The sequence below is a fragment of the Panthera leo genome, chromosome E3 (assembly GCF_018350215.1).
Source record: "Panthera leo isolate Ple1 chromosome E3, P.leo_Ple1_pat1.1, whole genome shotgun sequence".
Lineage (NCBI taxonomy): Eukaryota > Metazoa > Chordata > Mammalia > Carnivora > Felidae > Panthera > Panthera leo.
In genome coordinates this window covers 6,968,180-6,982,615 of record NC_056694.1, presented here as the reverse complement: position 1 = coordinate 6,982,615, position 14,436 = coordinate 6,968,180, and the positions used below count along the sequence as shown (strand labels likewise).

The 14,436-nt window shown below is 49.2% G+C and overlaps 2 protein-coding genes across 4 annotated transcripts in view; both read right to left on the bottom strand.

The window, feature by feature from the left end:
* LOC122210148 (zinc finger protein with KRAB and SCAN domains 1) overlaps positions 1-11,496 on the bottom strand; it is a 106,796-nt gene extending 95,300 nt beyond the window's left edge. Inside the window, exons 1-2 of one of the 3 annotated variants that reach the window (XM_042922642.1) lie at positions 11,409-11,496; positions 153-245 (exon numbers count right to left, since the gene is read on the bottom strand). The gene's annotated coding sequence lies outside the window, so the exon portion shown is untranslated. Of the gene's footprint in view, positions 1-152; positions 246-2,470; positions 2,563-3,411; positions 4,221-11,408 lie in introns of those variants that run through there. The other 2 variants (XM_042922644.1, XM_042922643.1) reach the window with 2 other exon arrangements.
* Positions 7,436-13,574, bottom strand: AZGP1 (alpha-2-glycoprotein 1, zinc-binding). The gene is made up of 4 exons (XM_042922679.1): positions 13,430-13,574; positions 11,409-11,669; positions 8,631-8,906; positions 7,436-8,014 (listed from the first exon to the last, which is right to left on the bottom strand). Exons 1-4 carry the CDS (start codon positions 13,503-13,505, stop codon positions 7,749-7,751), a joined length of 879 nt encoding a protein of 292 aa, XP_042778613.1. The 5' UTR covers positions 13,506-13,574; the 3' UTR covers positions 7,436-7,748.
* Between the last annotated feature and the right edge of the window lie 862 nt (positions 13,575-14,436).

Genomic DNA, 14,436 nt, shown 5'->3' with positions numbered 1-14,436 from the left:
AAAAAAAGAAAAAGAATTTCCTACTTTTTAAGTTTGAATAATATTGCATTGTGTGGATAGACCACACGTTGTTTATCTATTCACGCTTGGATGAACACTTGGGTTGATTTCACTTTTCTTGACCTTTAAAGAAGGAAATGGCATAATCTCACCTGTGTTGTCAGAGCATCAGGGATGACTGGAAAGACAGGTGACCTGGGAGGACTGTGCACTACTGGATGCAGACACATTTAGACAGGAGCAATCTGGGTGGAGAAAAGGACCAGAGTGACAGCATAATTTAGCTTTGGATGGTTGGGAGGATAAAGAAAAATCTGAAGGAAGGAGAGGAGGTAGAGGGAAGAGAGGTTGTTTTGGTTTTCTTTGGGGATGGGGTCGGCGGGGGGGGGGGGGGGGGGGGGGGATCAAGCTGGAATCCGAACTCTTGATTCTGAGGGGTCTTCAGGACATTCAGGTGGAAATGCTGGGGGACAGGTGTGAAAGCGGTGTGAGATGACATAATAATTATAAGAGGGATCAGCAAACACAGTTGAAAGGAAATGCCACCCAGGGTTCCTGGCAGCCCTACAGTTTTTTATTTTGAGAGAGAGAGTGCACCCACACTTGCGGGGAAGGGGCAGAGAAAGAATTCCAAGCTGGCTTTCGAACTCACGAACTGTGAGATCATGACCTGAGCATAAGCCAAGAGTGGGGAGGCTTAACTGACTAAGCCACTCAGGCGACCCCAGCCCCTACAACTTCCTAAAGCTGCTGGGAGAACCTCTCCAAATCCGTTAGCATGGTACATAGTGCCCTCTGGTGACAATAAGGTGCAACTGCAGCTGAGCCTACAAGCTAGGGAGGAAATGTTTTTCTGAATCCTGAAGGCGGCAGTTCTGTCCCTTAGCTGAAGGAAATCTGACACTGACTCACACACTGTTTTAAGATCCTCATGTAAACACTGGGTGCTCAAGGGTCCAGGGAAGCTGACTGCTCGCTCAGTAAGTGCTGTGAGCCTAGGAGGCACCTGTGAGCACAGTAGGAATGGTTCGTGGACAGATGGAGGAGAAAGGCAAGGTCAAAGGGGTGTAGTTAAATGAGAACAGTGTGTATATTGAAATTATTTTGGGGTCGCCCTCATGGTTCCACATTTCCTTTCAACTATTTTACGAAAAAATTTTTTAATGTTTAGTTTTGAGGGAGAGAGACAGAGCGTGAGCAGGAGAGGGGCAGAGAAAGAGGGAGACACAGAATCGGAAGCAGGTTCCAGGCTCTCAGCTGTCAGCAGAGAGGCCCATGCCGATGCCAGGCTTGAACTCATGAGCTGTGAGATCATGACCTGAGTCTAAGTCAGACGCAACTAACTGAGCCACCCAGGTGCCCCTACTTTCAACTATTAATGTACAACAATCAATATTTAATTTTCCAGCCAGGCAGCTTTAGTTTGAATAAATTATCTGCCTGGGTGGTCCCTAAGAAACAGAACTACCTGGAAAACATTTTGCTTTGGGGTTCTTTCTTTTTTTAATCTTTCTTTCTTGTTTATTTTTTTATTTTTTTATTTTGTTTTTAGTACACTCCACACTCAATGTGAGGCTAGAACTCACAACCCTGAGATCAAAAGCTGTGTGCTCCACTGACTGAGGCAGCCTGGAACCCCGTGCTTTGTGCTTCTTATCTCCTTCTAACTGGCCCTGTCACAGTTAGGGAAAGGTCATTTCAGAAGTCTGCACATTTCTTTCTTTTTTTTTTTTTTAATTTTTTTAACGTTTATTTATTTTTGAGACAGAGGGAGACAGAGCATGAACGAGGGAGGGTCAGAGAGAGGGACACACAGAATCCGAAACAGGCTCCAGGCTCTGAGCCGTCAGCACAGAGCCCGACACGGGGCTCGAACTCACGGACCACGAGATCACGACCTGAGCCGAAGTCGGCCGCTTAACCGACGGAGCCACCCAGGCGCCCCTGTACATTTATTTCATACTACACCCAGAATGTCCCAAATGGCAGAGACCTCCCGGTGGTAGGCGGTATCAGGATGAGGTGTGACTATAGTGAATGAGATTCCAAATGAGAGCGGCTTAAGCAAGACAGAGGATTATTTTTGTCACGTTTGTAAAGTTCAGGGCTGGATTGGTGGTTCCACTGGCACCTGGTACCCTGATCCCTTCCAGCTTTCTGCTCTCCTATCCCCAGGGTGTGGTTCTCAATGTCACAGTCCAAGATTGAACTCCAGGTACCATATCCATTCCCAAGGAGCAGGAAGAGGAAGACCAAAGGGGGGAGGACGGCTCACCCCTTCCCTGTAAGGGCCTGACCTGGGAAGTGCATGGAACACTTCTGTTGTCTTGAGGAGTGAATAAATTAATAGAGTTTTGAACAGCACTTGGCTTAAGAATGCCTTTCTTTCAATAACAACCATGATAGTAATACTTAATATAGCTAATAATGTTTGAATGCTTCCTATGTACCTGCTACTAAAGAGCGTTACCTGTGTTAGCCCACTTGACCCTCTTCAAGTGGGATATTTTCCACACTGGTGCTATTTCACAGACAAGCAAACAGGTAGAGAGATCATACAGTTATAAATGGCAGTTATAAATTCCAGTCAAAACCATTCAATTGTATTCCAGAATCTGCTTGCTTAACCAGTAAGCCATACTAACTCAGTGTACTCTGTTTTGTCTATATATATTTTTGGAGGGGTATTTAGTATTATATTAGTAACTTATTCCCATATCTAAAGACAAATTGTTCTCAGGCCACTGCAGCCTGGCCCATGTTTGGTTCTCCAGACCCCTTACACAGCCTGGGTAGAGAGGAAGTGTGGATGGGATGTGGGATATGCCTGAAAGCTGGAGACAGAAGGGCTGGGAGAGTTCCTAAAGAGGAGTGGCAAGTACAAGATTCAAGGTCAAAGGTGGGAAACTCTGCTGCAAACAATAAGCTATATAAATTGGGACATCCTGCTCAACCCCCAGGAAAACATGTATTCATTCCTGGCTATTTTGTTTTTATTCTGTTTAAAGCTAATGTGGCTGGGTTTCTTTTTTTATTTCCCACTATTTGTTGTTGGTGTGTAGGAAATCTATTGATCTCATGTATTTGCTTGTCACCCACATTTTTGAACTCTATTTTAGTGAAGTGGCCATTGATTTTCTTGAGTTTTCTAAGTAGGAAGACGTAGCCTCTGCTAATAAGTGTCATTCATTTCATGACTGTCAATATTTGAACTTCTCACTTCCTCTTGTCTTAAGGAATTAACTTAGAAATTCTAGAAAAATATTGAATAATTGTGGAAATAGGCATTCGTGATATTCCTGACATGAATGGGAATGTGCTAATGTTTCGTAGAAGTATGGGAGCTGTTTTTTTTTTTTTTTTTAACATTGTATATATTTTTCCAGGGTAACAGAAACTGTTGGCGCTTACCTCCAAATAATCTTCCTCCTTATTCTGTGCTAAAAAATGCCCTCTGATTTTGAGAAGAATTGACAGAAAACTCTTAATCTCAGGGGCTCAGCCTGTGGCATGAAACTGACTTTGGTCGGTGAGATGTAAAGGGAGGTCGGCTGGGGGTGGGTGGGTCTGTCTTCCTAGGAAGGTTTTCCTTGGCGATAAAAGGCATGAATTGTGGGAGGAAGAATTTAGCCCATTATCTCAAGGCCGTGAGTCCTGACTTTGAGCTGAAATAGGCTTCTGTCTCCTAACACCTAACACCTGCTGCAGTTATTATTGTGACCAGTAGGGGGCGATCCCAAACCCATAGAGAAGGGGGGCTGTTGTGCCCTGAGAAAAATCCCTCGTTTGAGCCATCTGCAGTCAAATACGATATTCCTTGCAGCTGAGGGGCATTCCTAAATGACACATTTGTGCAGGAAGCCTCCTTCTGTCACTAGTTTATTCTGAGTTTTTGCCTAAAGTAGGCACTGGGAGTTGCAGTTCAAAGCCAAATGCAAGCCCTTGAGCCAGAGCAGGTGAGAGCTAGGAGTATCGGGTCAGCAATGAAGAAATTCTGGGGCAGCCATGGGGGAGAAGCAGATCCAGCGGGGCTTAGGAGAAGCATTCAGTCGGGTCTTTTCAGTTTGGCCACCCGGGGTTCCTTCTTCTCTCTGCCAGCTCTTCGTTTAGGAATGGTCGATAGCAATTATTCACCTCTCAGGTAGAAAGCATTTCCACTTCCTGGAGCTCTCCTGCTGTCGGGGATCTACATCCAGCCACCTTGGCTTCCTAGGTTCCAAGGGAGCTAACGCATTTCCTGGTACTTAGGCAGGAGGAGACCCGGCCCAGGTGCGCGCGGCCAGCCTGCACCTTTGCCTTTGGACCACGAGGGGGCGCGCGAGCAACGCTGAAGCTGCGTCTGGAGCGCTTGAGAGGAAGGTCTGGGAGGAGGCTCTTCACCCAGGGTACGCAGGCAGGGTGGGGCCGTGTAAGGGGGCTAGAGGGAGAGACGAATGAGGTCTGAGCTGTAAGAGCGAGGAAAGACGCAGAAAGGAACAGCACGGATCGGTTTGGAGGCTGGTCTTGGGAGCAGCTACGCTGGGAGTGCAGGCAATACTATTGGAGGTGGATCATCTTGAAAATTCTTCCTTGGATGAGAAGCAGGAAGCTTCCAGATGCTCCAGCAGCAGGGATCAGGTGGAGTGAGCAATCAAGGGGGCTGAAGCAGGAGGCCTGTGTGGGACATGACAGCCTAGGGAGGAGCGTGCTGCCAGAAGTGACTCAGATCAGACTCTACCCCACAGCTCATAGCCAACCTCTCAGCAAATTCAGTGCTCATCGGGTCCATCCGCAAGTCCCCATAGGCTTGATTCCCAGAATATATCCTGACTCTGGCTGCCTATCTTGACAGCTACTACGACTGTGATCCAAGTCCTTCCCCCGGCCTTGTATCTAGTCTCCCTGTTTCCACTCTTGCGTCGCCATGGTCTGTTCTTCACATAACAGCCAAAGGGATATTGTATTTTTAAAGTTTATTTATTTATTTTGGGGGGGGGGGAGGGAAAGAGAGAATTCCAAGCAGGCTCTGCACCGTCAGCATGGAGCCAGACGTCGGGCTCCAACCCATGAATTGCGAGATCATGACCTGAGTTGAAATCAAGTGTCTGAGGTTCAACCCACTGAGCCACCCAGGCACCCCAAAGGGATATTTTAAAAACCTAAATCAAATCATATCACCATCTTTGTTAAAACCTACCAGGCAGTGCCGTTTGCAGTAGAAACTCCTTCCCAAGGCTGACAAAGCTCTTATACAATCTGGCTGCTATCTGTCTTTTCAACATCTTCTCTTATGACTCTCCTCTTGTTCATGATGCTGGAGTCCACTGGTCTTTATTCTGCCTTTCAAGCACCATGATTGTTCCTGCCCTGGGGACTTGGTCTTTGCTGTGCCCTCTGCCCCAAATGCTCTTCCCCCCGGTTAACCCATCTTTGATTCCTGTCCTTTCACTTGGAAAGGGACAAAAAAGAGATGAGGTGATGGGGTGGTGTGGGATGCTTAGATAGTGTGGAAATTAGCTTCCCTCAGTGTCTTTCTGGAAATCTTCCCTGATTTTTCTATCTGATAGCACAGAAGGAGTATGTGTTGGAATTAGTGATCATGGTAGTGGTCACGGGAGGAGGTAAGCTTTGGGTTGAACCTTGATGGAGGGTATTGTTTCAATAAACAGAATTGGGGCAAGCTCCAGGCAGGAAAGGGTGGTACCTACTTGTCCTGCTTGGTCTCCAATGCTTAGAGTACCAAGCAGAAAATCGATACTCAGTATAGAATTCTTGAGTGAATGCACCAATAAATAAACAAAAGAAACAGGAGAAAACACTAAACATATCTGACAATCAGGTCTACTTGGCTGGCATAGCAAGATTTAGTAGCACGCTAGGCTGAAAAGGCAGCGTTCAGCCAAACTGAAGAGGACCTTAACAGAGACTAGGGTTAAGTCTTGTAGCCCTTTGGCATCTCCTGCCCATGCCTGCAGTCTAGCTGGTGAACTGTCCCCAGAGGAATCTTCCAGAGAGATGAGGTAGTACTAAGGGACTGAGGAACTGCCAAGGAGATAGTTTGTGGCAGTGAGGCCCTCCTGGGGGGGTGGGGCATCTTTAAAGTGCCCTTGAACTTAGTTCTGCCTGCAGGAGGATCTGTTGCTGGTTCTCTGTTGGGCAGGTGGGAGGTGCTCAGGGAAGGACACACATTTGGTCCTCTGGGCCCTTTATCCTCCCTGGTGGGCCTGGGCATGCCCATGGCCTAGCCCCACTCTCAGTCACATCCCTTGTCAGGTCCCTGTGGCCCTCCACTCAGCCATCTCATGCCCGACTGGTCAGGAACGATTTTTTTACCTCTTCTTGGCCAGCTGTCTTGGCCTTCACACCTCCTCTGAAATCTGAATCCGTCCAGGAAGTTTCTCTGGGTGTCTGAGTGGCTCTGTGTCCCTCTCCCCTTCCCCCACAGCTGGCCAGGACTGGGGTCTTCTGAGGTTCCTTTTCCTGACCCACTCCCAAGCCATGTCCCCTGTCCTAGATGGGGTGGGGTCTCACATTTCAGTCTGCGTTAGCCCTGGCCTGTTCTGTGGACTTTGGGTTTCCTTATTGATCTGAAATTCTCCCATCACGTGGTTTTCTTTATTTGTTCAGTGTCATGTGGCTTGAAATATCAATGGCTATATTTTTCCCTCTTGACTATCGGGATATCCCCACCTGTAGCCCTATACTGTTTGTTTGTTTGTGTTTTTGCCTTGGAGGAGAGGAATATGGATTTCACATAGACTGAAGAAGCTATTTCTCAGCTTTGATTTCCAAACTTGGTCAAAGTATCAAAAATAAAAAGTATAATCTTAAAATTTAGAGTTTCAAGAAAAATAAAAGAGTCAGCTTAGAATTCTGAATGCTTAATGAGCTCAGCTCAGCTCATTTCACTTGGAGAAATCCAGTGTAGAGGCTGAGGCTGGGAAGGAAAGGAAAGTCTCGTCATAGAGATTAGCTTAATGAAAAGGTCAAGTGTGAGCTCTGCTCTGTCTTTTTGGGTTTAAACCTGTGGATGGTGGTGGGTAACCTGGTTAAACACACACACACACACACACGCATACAAGTGAACATCAGATTCCTGCTTTCCTGGGAGTGTGTCCTGGAGAGAGGAAGCCTCTCGAATGAGCTGTGGTGTGTGGCTCCAAGGCAAAATGGTGTGGGAATGGTGGAGCACTGGAATGGAGGGCAGTGTTTCACAGGGAGGAGGGAGGTCTGGGGCAACTGAGGCACAGAGGAGGCTTGGGTTTGTATTAAAGAGGTTCTCCAGCCTCACAACAGATGGGACATCCACAGTGGGCTCCTGAACAAGGCCCAACGGACCAGGTGGTCCACGCCACGCTACAGTTGACATCCCAGGTCATGATGCCCAGAAACGCTGCTTTGAGTCGATGCCGAGAATTTCAGATGAATCAGAGGCTTAGGAGCACAGGACGAATGGTAACATGTACTCATTATTTTTACTCCATTGCAGTTGAAAAATCTCTTCCTACACTGTGTGCTAGGCAAGGTGATTACTGTTGATTTGATTCTATAGATTAGATAATGGGGTTTTGCAAGAGAATTTAGCAGTGAGTCAGCTCAGTGGCCGGCATTCAAATCTTCTGTCCCCTGACTTCTCACACTGTTCCCTGGGCCCCACTGGTGATGCTGACGGTGGTTTCTAGAGCTCATCTTCTGGCGTTCTGCAGGAAGGGTGACTGCTGCACCTGAGTCCCCTTGCAGCCGTCAGCCCTGGTTCCCTGCCTCTTGTCCTACAGCCCAGTGAGGGGCTGGTCCAGGCTGCTGTGCACTATGCGACAGAAGACTGTGTTCCTAGTTCTCCAAGGGGAAACTGTCAACGACACCCAGGACAGGTAAGTGCCGTTTCCACTGGGGAGAAGGTCTCCCCTCACCTCAGCCTCTACTGTATTGCCCCCCTGAATCCAGTGCAGATCAATATCTTGTGGGTAGAAGTCACTGGCCCAGCACTTGATCGTATCTTCTCCTGGGGTCCTGGTGATGGACATAGATGGGGGATCTGCGGGGGGACAGAGTGTGGACATGGAAGGTGTGCCCTAGATGACTCCCTGCTCGTGTCCCTTCCCTCCACTCTCTGGGTGTTGGTGATGAGCAGAACTCCAAGTTTTGTGTCTGCCTCCCCAGGGAAGCTTTACGAAGATCAGGGAAGGCTGAGGGTTCCCATGTTGGATCATGGAATGACTGTGGCCACCCTCTTGCTCCCCTGTCCCTCCACCATGTACTGACATCTGATGGCAAGAAATTGTGAATGCCTCCATACAGTTTTTATTTTTTCCCAAACTTCTGAGTGGGCTTTGGGGCTCTCTCCTCTCCCAGGCTCAGCTCTAGGCCTCAGTTCTGCCTGCGGCTCTGTCCATCAGACCCTTCCCTGCTGTATCCTGTAGGACCCTCATTCTCATCGCCTCCCAAACCAACGTGTTAGCTTGTGCCGACCAGTCCTGTCGCAGGCAGGCATTTTACATGCCTGCCTCCATCCAGTGTCAAGCCAGGAGGCATCAGCATAGAGACACCACCATGGGATGTGCCTGAGATATTCCCTGGGTTCCCAGCCTGAGATCACCTTGGTCCTTCTCAGCTCAGCTCGGGAGGAGCAGGGCACAGGAAGTGGGGGGTACCTTGTCGGTCCAGGAAGGCCTTGCCATATTGCAGGTACCTCCGCAGCATCGCCGGGCACTCCTCTTCCAGATAGGCCTTGGCCCGCTGCACGTAGACCTCTTCTGCCTCCCACTTCCTCTTGGTGTTCAGAGCTGCTGGGTCCTGGGGGACCCAGCCTGGGATTTCTCTGTTGAACTCGATGAAGTTCTGTCCATCGTAGGCATACTTCCAGAATGCTCCACTGCTTTTGTTATTCAGGAGCTCACAGCCAAACCTTCCCTGAAAGGTGTGAGACCCTGTACCCTCCCCGGGCCCCCAGGAAGTCAGTCAGCCTGGCATCATCTCCGTCTTAATAACTGCTATTCCTACACAGTTTGCAAAAACAGCAGGAAGAGTGGTTTTGGAAACCTAAGCACACGGTCCCTTTATCTTGACAAATGGGTTACGAGCCAGACATACAGCAGACAGAGACAGGGAAAGTTGCTTTGCTTTGGGTTTTAGGCCCGTCTGAGCAGAGAAACATTCTTCCCAGGTGGGGAGTATCAGGGAGCTAGAGACTAGGCACAGGATGTCTAGTCCCTGTGCATCATCTCATTTAGTGAACTGTGAATGCACTGGGAGCTCTTTTTATATTTTGTAAATTCTTTTACTAAACATTTTTTAATGTTTTATTTATTTATGTAATTTTTTAAAATGTTTATTTTTGAGAGAGAGAGACAGAGACAGAGACAGAGAGTGGGGGAGGGGCAGAGAGAGAGGGAGACACAAAATCTCAAGCAGGTTCCAGGCACTGAGCTGTCAGTGCAAAGCCAGATGTGAGGCTCAAACTCATGAACCACGAGATCGTGATCTAAGCTGAAGTCAGACACTTAACTGACTGAGCCACCCAGGCGCTCCTATGTTTTACTTATTTTTGAGAGAGACAGAGAGAGAGACAGAGTTGGAGTGGGGAGGGGGCAGAGAGAGAGAGGGAGACACAGAATCCAAAGCAGGCTCCAGGCTCCCAGCTGTCAGCACAGAGCCTGACACAGGGCTCTGACTCATGAACCGCGAGATCATGACCTGAGTTGAAGTTGGACGCTTAACCCACTGAGCCACCCAGGTGCCCCATGGGAAGCTCTTAGAAACCTGACACAACCACACTGAAGTGCTGTCTCTGAGTGAAATAGAATTTCATATTTAGAGTTTTATGCAGATTATTTCCCCCATTTCCCCCTCTCATTTCTAAGTGGAGCTGACGTCACCACTCCCTCTTCTCCAGAGTTTGATGTCTACATTACAAATCTCGGAGGCCCCCTCTCTTCCCAGTGAGCCACAAGCCTTGGAAATCAGCCTCCTTAGGGAAGGGGACACATGTCTTCATTTTGGTGATAAAGGGAGGTGTTTACCCAATACTGATTAGCGCCGAGGGCACAGGTTCTCATCTCAAGCTCCCTGGCCTCAAGTGGCAGCTCTCTCCCCACCCCCACCTGGCTTGTGCACCAACTTGGGCCTTTAACCTCTCTGGGCCTCTGTTTTCTCATCTTGGAGACAGCGATGGTGACAGTACTACTTTAGAGGGTGAGCACAAGCATGACAAGTGTTAACACCCGTGCCTGGTGCCTAGCAAGTGCACCATAAGTGTTCGCCCCCATCCTTTTTCTGCCACCCTGTGTTCATCTCTTTACCCTCTTTCCTCATAATTACTCGTGTCAACATTTTTATTCCAGCTGGTGAAATGTCTGCTGGCGTCTCTGGGCACTGTGCATCAATCACCCTGTCCTACTTCTGACACACTCACTGGGCTGTTTTCCTTACCCGGGCTTCCCATTCCTTATCCTTCAGATTTCTGCAAAACTCTGGCCTCCTTTAGGAAACTTTCAGGTTCCGTGTAGCTTCTTAGGCATTTTTGTACTCAGAAACCCATCTTTCGATGCCCGCCCTGCAATGACTTAGTATCAACAGTTTGCCAGCCTGTGACTGGCTGACTTGGGGAGTGGGCAGTGTGCAGGACTGCGTAGTGGACTGGACACATGGGAGCCAGTCCTGGTGCCCTGCACTGTCCTGGCTCTTCAAATGCCTCCTACCACATGTCCAGATGAGCCCTCATGGAGAGGAGGGCCTTTAGGATTCCCTGTACCTCTAACAGCATGTGGCTTTGAATTCACTCCCCACTAGCTCCCGGTATGGGCCATGGTTGGTGCCAGGCACTTTCTCTCAATCATGCAACACATTTCATTTGAGCAGGTGTTACTGGCTATCCTAGGGGATGGGACTAGAGGGGTGATCAAGACAGATGAAGTTCTAGCCTTTGTGGAATTCACATAGGTAAGTTTGATGGAATCTCTTGGAGATTCCAGTTTTGCCGATTCAGACCAGGCATTAAGATGCGTTCACTGTGAAATGGCTAGTGACTGGCTGGGCTGCGATGTGAACCCACGTCTGACCGACCCCAGGGTGAGCTCACTCTCTGCTCGACATCCCTGGGCTGGGGAGTCTGATGCCTTCTGAAGTGCCAGCCAGCAGCCCCAGACGGATTGGGGTGTGGAGCTGAGAGGTCACATGTGCCTGGGTGAGAGCTGACTCTGACATCACTTCCTGTGAGAGCTGAGGTCTGGGAGTGAGGATGGGGACATGACGGGGCAGGCGGAGAGCAGCTGCGTTGTGGGGTGGGGGTGGGGAGATGCAGAATGTCTACATATTTCTACTCTGCTTTCTGTTCCTTGTTAGGGGTGGGGATTAGTTCCATCCTGCTGATCCCTTTCCACTCACACCTGCAGGGCTAAGACCCTCCACCCCACCCTCCTTGGTCCACTGACCTTCTCTGTCCTTGTAATAGTCCATGATGTCCTGCAGAGTCTCCATGAAGATGCTCTCCCTGGCCTGCTGAAGTTCACTCTCCTTCTCCCAGTCCTCTATTCCTTCCATCTGGCTCCATGGGTCCAGGGGTATGGCCTTCCTGCTTTTACTGTCATAGTGAAAGAAGACCTGGTCATTGAGGTGGGCAGTGGCCTGGAAGCTGGGGAGGCTGTCAGTGGGCCTGGACACCCCGGTGTAGAGGAAGCTGAGACGGTAAGACCCTGAAAAAGAGGAAGAGACTTTGAAGTGTGGGGTCCATGCAGGCCCAACGTGGGGCAGCAGAGGGCCAGGAAGGGGGATGTGGTCACTGGGCCTTGGCCTCTGCAGCCCACAGCCTCACCTCACTGGAGGCTCGCTCGAGTGACAGGGCCCTCCCAATTCTAGGGATGGCATTTCAGAGACCATTCTGTAGCTTCACTACACTGTCTTGTCTTGGCACGAGACAACACAATACTTCTCAGCCCCCTTGTAGGTATATTGGGATCATGAGACTGAGTTCTGCCAAAAGGGGATGTGAATTGTAGTGATGTCTTTCTTCTGGTCTCAGGCCCTATTAGCTGGTTTGTTGTCTCTGTCTCTTATTTAGGTGATGACTGTGGAGGCCTCAGGATAAAACAGGAGTCCCTGGATTCCCGAGTCACCCCACGGAAGACAGGAAAGTTGCCTTATCTGTATTCACTTTACATGAGTAAGAAATAAACAATGTGTTGGGTTAAGCCACTAACAACTTTGTTACTGGAACACAACCTAGTCTAACCTAGTCTAATACATATAGTTCGAATGTGTAGGAAGAATTTACCAGAAAACTCAGGAAATGACCTAGAATGGATCTAGAGCTCAGAATTCCCAGGGCTGTGCCTTATGTTTTGGTATAAGGCAGGGACTTGGAGAGGAGGACATTGCCATAATTAATTCATGATACAACTCACAGGGGTGTTAAATGTTAATCACATTTAGAAACTAATTAGCAAGAATAATTTCAGTACTTGAACTAGGAATCTGCCACATGACTACCAACATTATTAATTCAGTAGACCTCAAGTAAAGCATATTACCCTTCATAATGTGGGTGGGCCTCACCCAATCAGTTGAAGGCCACAAGAAAAAAGCCTGGTCCCCCAAAGAAGAAGTAATTCTGCCTCCAGACTTCCTTTGGTCTCAGGATGGCAACACCGACTCTTCTCTGGGTCTCTACCTGCTGAACTAGCCTGTGGATTTCAATTGTGCAAGCCAATTCCTTAAAGTCAATCTCTGTCTGGATATGCATCCTATTAGTTCTGTTTCTCTGGACAACCCTGGCTAATACAAATTTTGGAGTAGGGTGTGATTAACATTCTCAAATAAAACCTATGTTCTCATAGTTTGTAAATGTAGCAAACTTAAAACATGCACACTTTGGCTTATATTTCTTCCCCCTGAGATTTTTGGCTGAGAAACAGCCTCATTTTCCTGTTCTAGAGTTGACTTTGGTTCTTTCAAGGTTCCAGCTGGCCTCTCTCCCAGTAACTTGCCTTCAGGGTTAACAGTGGCACTGTGGGGGGAGGGGACAGATTTCTTTCTAGAACCCTCCAGTTAACCTGCCTTCATATCTGCCCCTTGGGGTTGCTCTCTCTTCCCTGAGAGTCAGACAGATTCCTCCAGCCCTTGGAAGAAAGATAAGAACAAGAAGTTCTACCTGTGTGGCTCCTGCCCCGTCCTGGCTGTATGACTCTGGCCAGGTCACTTCACCTCTCTGGTCTTAGTTTTGTTCATTTGTAAACTAAGGGGTTTCAGATCTTTACAGCCTCATTTAGCATGGGTCCAGAGGCTCCCTCAGTGCTTCTAGAAGTTTCTGAGCTGAGTTAGCTGACAGCCTTGGCCTCCCATTCACACAGTCTACTTGTGGATCACAGCTGTAGGAGGGGCCCTTCTCCAGCCCACCTGTTCCATTTATTACTTCCCCTCTGTTCTTCTCCAGAGCCACCCTTACTTCCTCACTCACCAGCTTGGGTCTGCTGAGGGACTGCAGGGCCCAGAAGGAGCAGCAGGGACAGCAGGACAGACACCATTGTGCCCATTGTGCCTGACTGGAAGGTTCTGGACTGCCTTGGGTCCTGGAGCTCAGAGCAGACTACTTGGAGATAAAGCCAGGTGTAGTTATGGGAATGGTTGGGCTTTGAGCCCGGCCCAGGGAAGGCGACTTTGCAGGCCAATGAGAGTGCAGGACAGGCTCCTCCCCTGACAGTGAGAGAGAAGGATGCACAAGCCACCCTGGGCAGAGGCTGCACTCAGTGAGCTCAGAGACAGTGTGCAAATCAAGAGCTGAGACGGCCGATCTGCAGGCTGAAAGTCTGTGTATCCCCCAGGTGAAAGAATGCCAATGGCCGGGGGTATCAGGTGGCAAATGCCTCTGCAGTCTATCATGACCCACCCTAGGCTCACTGTGGGTGCGGGGAGGGGACTTGGGTGTTGTCAGACCCCTTCTGGAAAAGCTCTGCACCTGGCCAGAGCCTGGGCCCCTGGCAGAGCCCATCTAGGGTATGACTCTCTCTCTCTCACACCCAGCATCCCAGAGTTCTGTCTGGAGGACATTCACATCCCTGACTCCCTCCCTATCTCTCTGTCCCCAGAGGAATCTGCCAAAGAGACAAGGGAGTACTAAGGGACTGAGGAACTGCCAAGAAGGAGACAGCGTGTGGCAGTGAGGCCCTCCTGGGGTGGGGCATCTTTAAAGTGCCCTTGAACTTAGTTCTGCCTGCTGGAGGATCTGTTGCTGGTTCTCTGTTGGGCAGGTGGGAGGTGCTCAGGGAAGGACACACATTTGGTCCTCTGGGCACCTTATCCTCCCTGGTGAGCCTGGGGGTGCCCATGGACCAGATCCACTCTCATCATGTCCCTTGTCAGGTCCCTGTGACCCTCCACTCAGCCGTCTCATGCCTGACTGGTCAGGAACAATCTTTTTACCTCTTCTTGGCCAGCTGTCTTGGCTTTCACACCTCCTCTGAAATC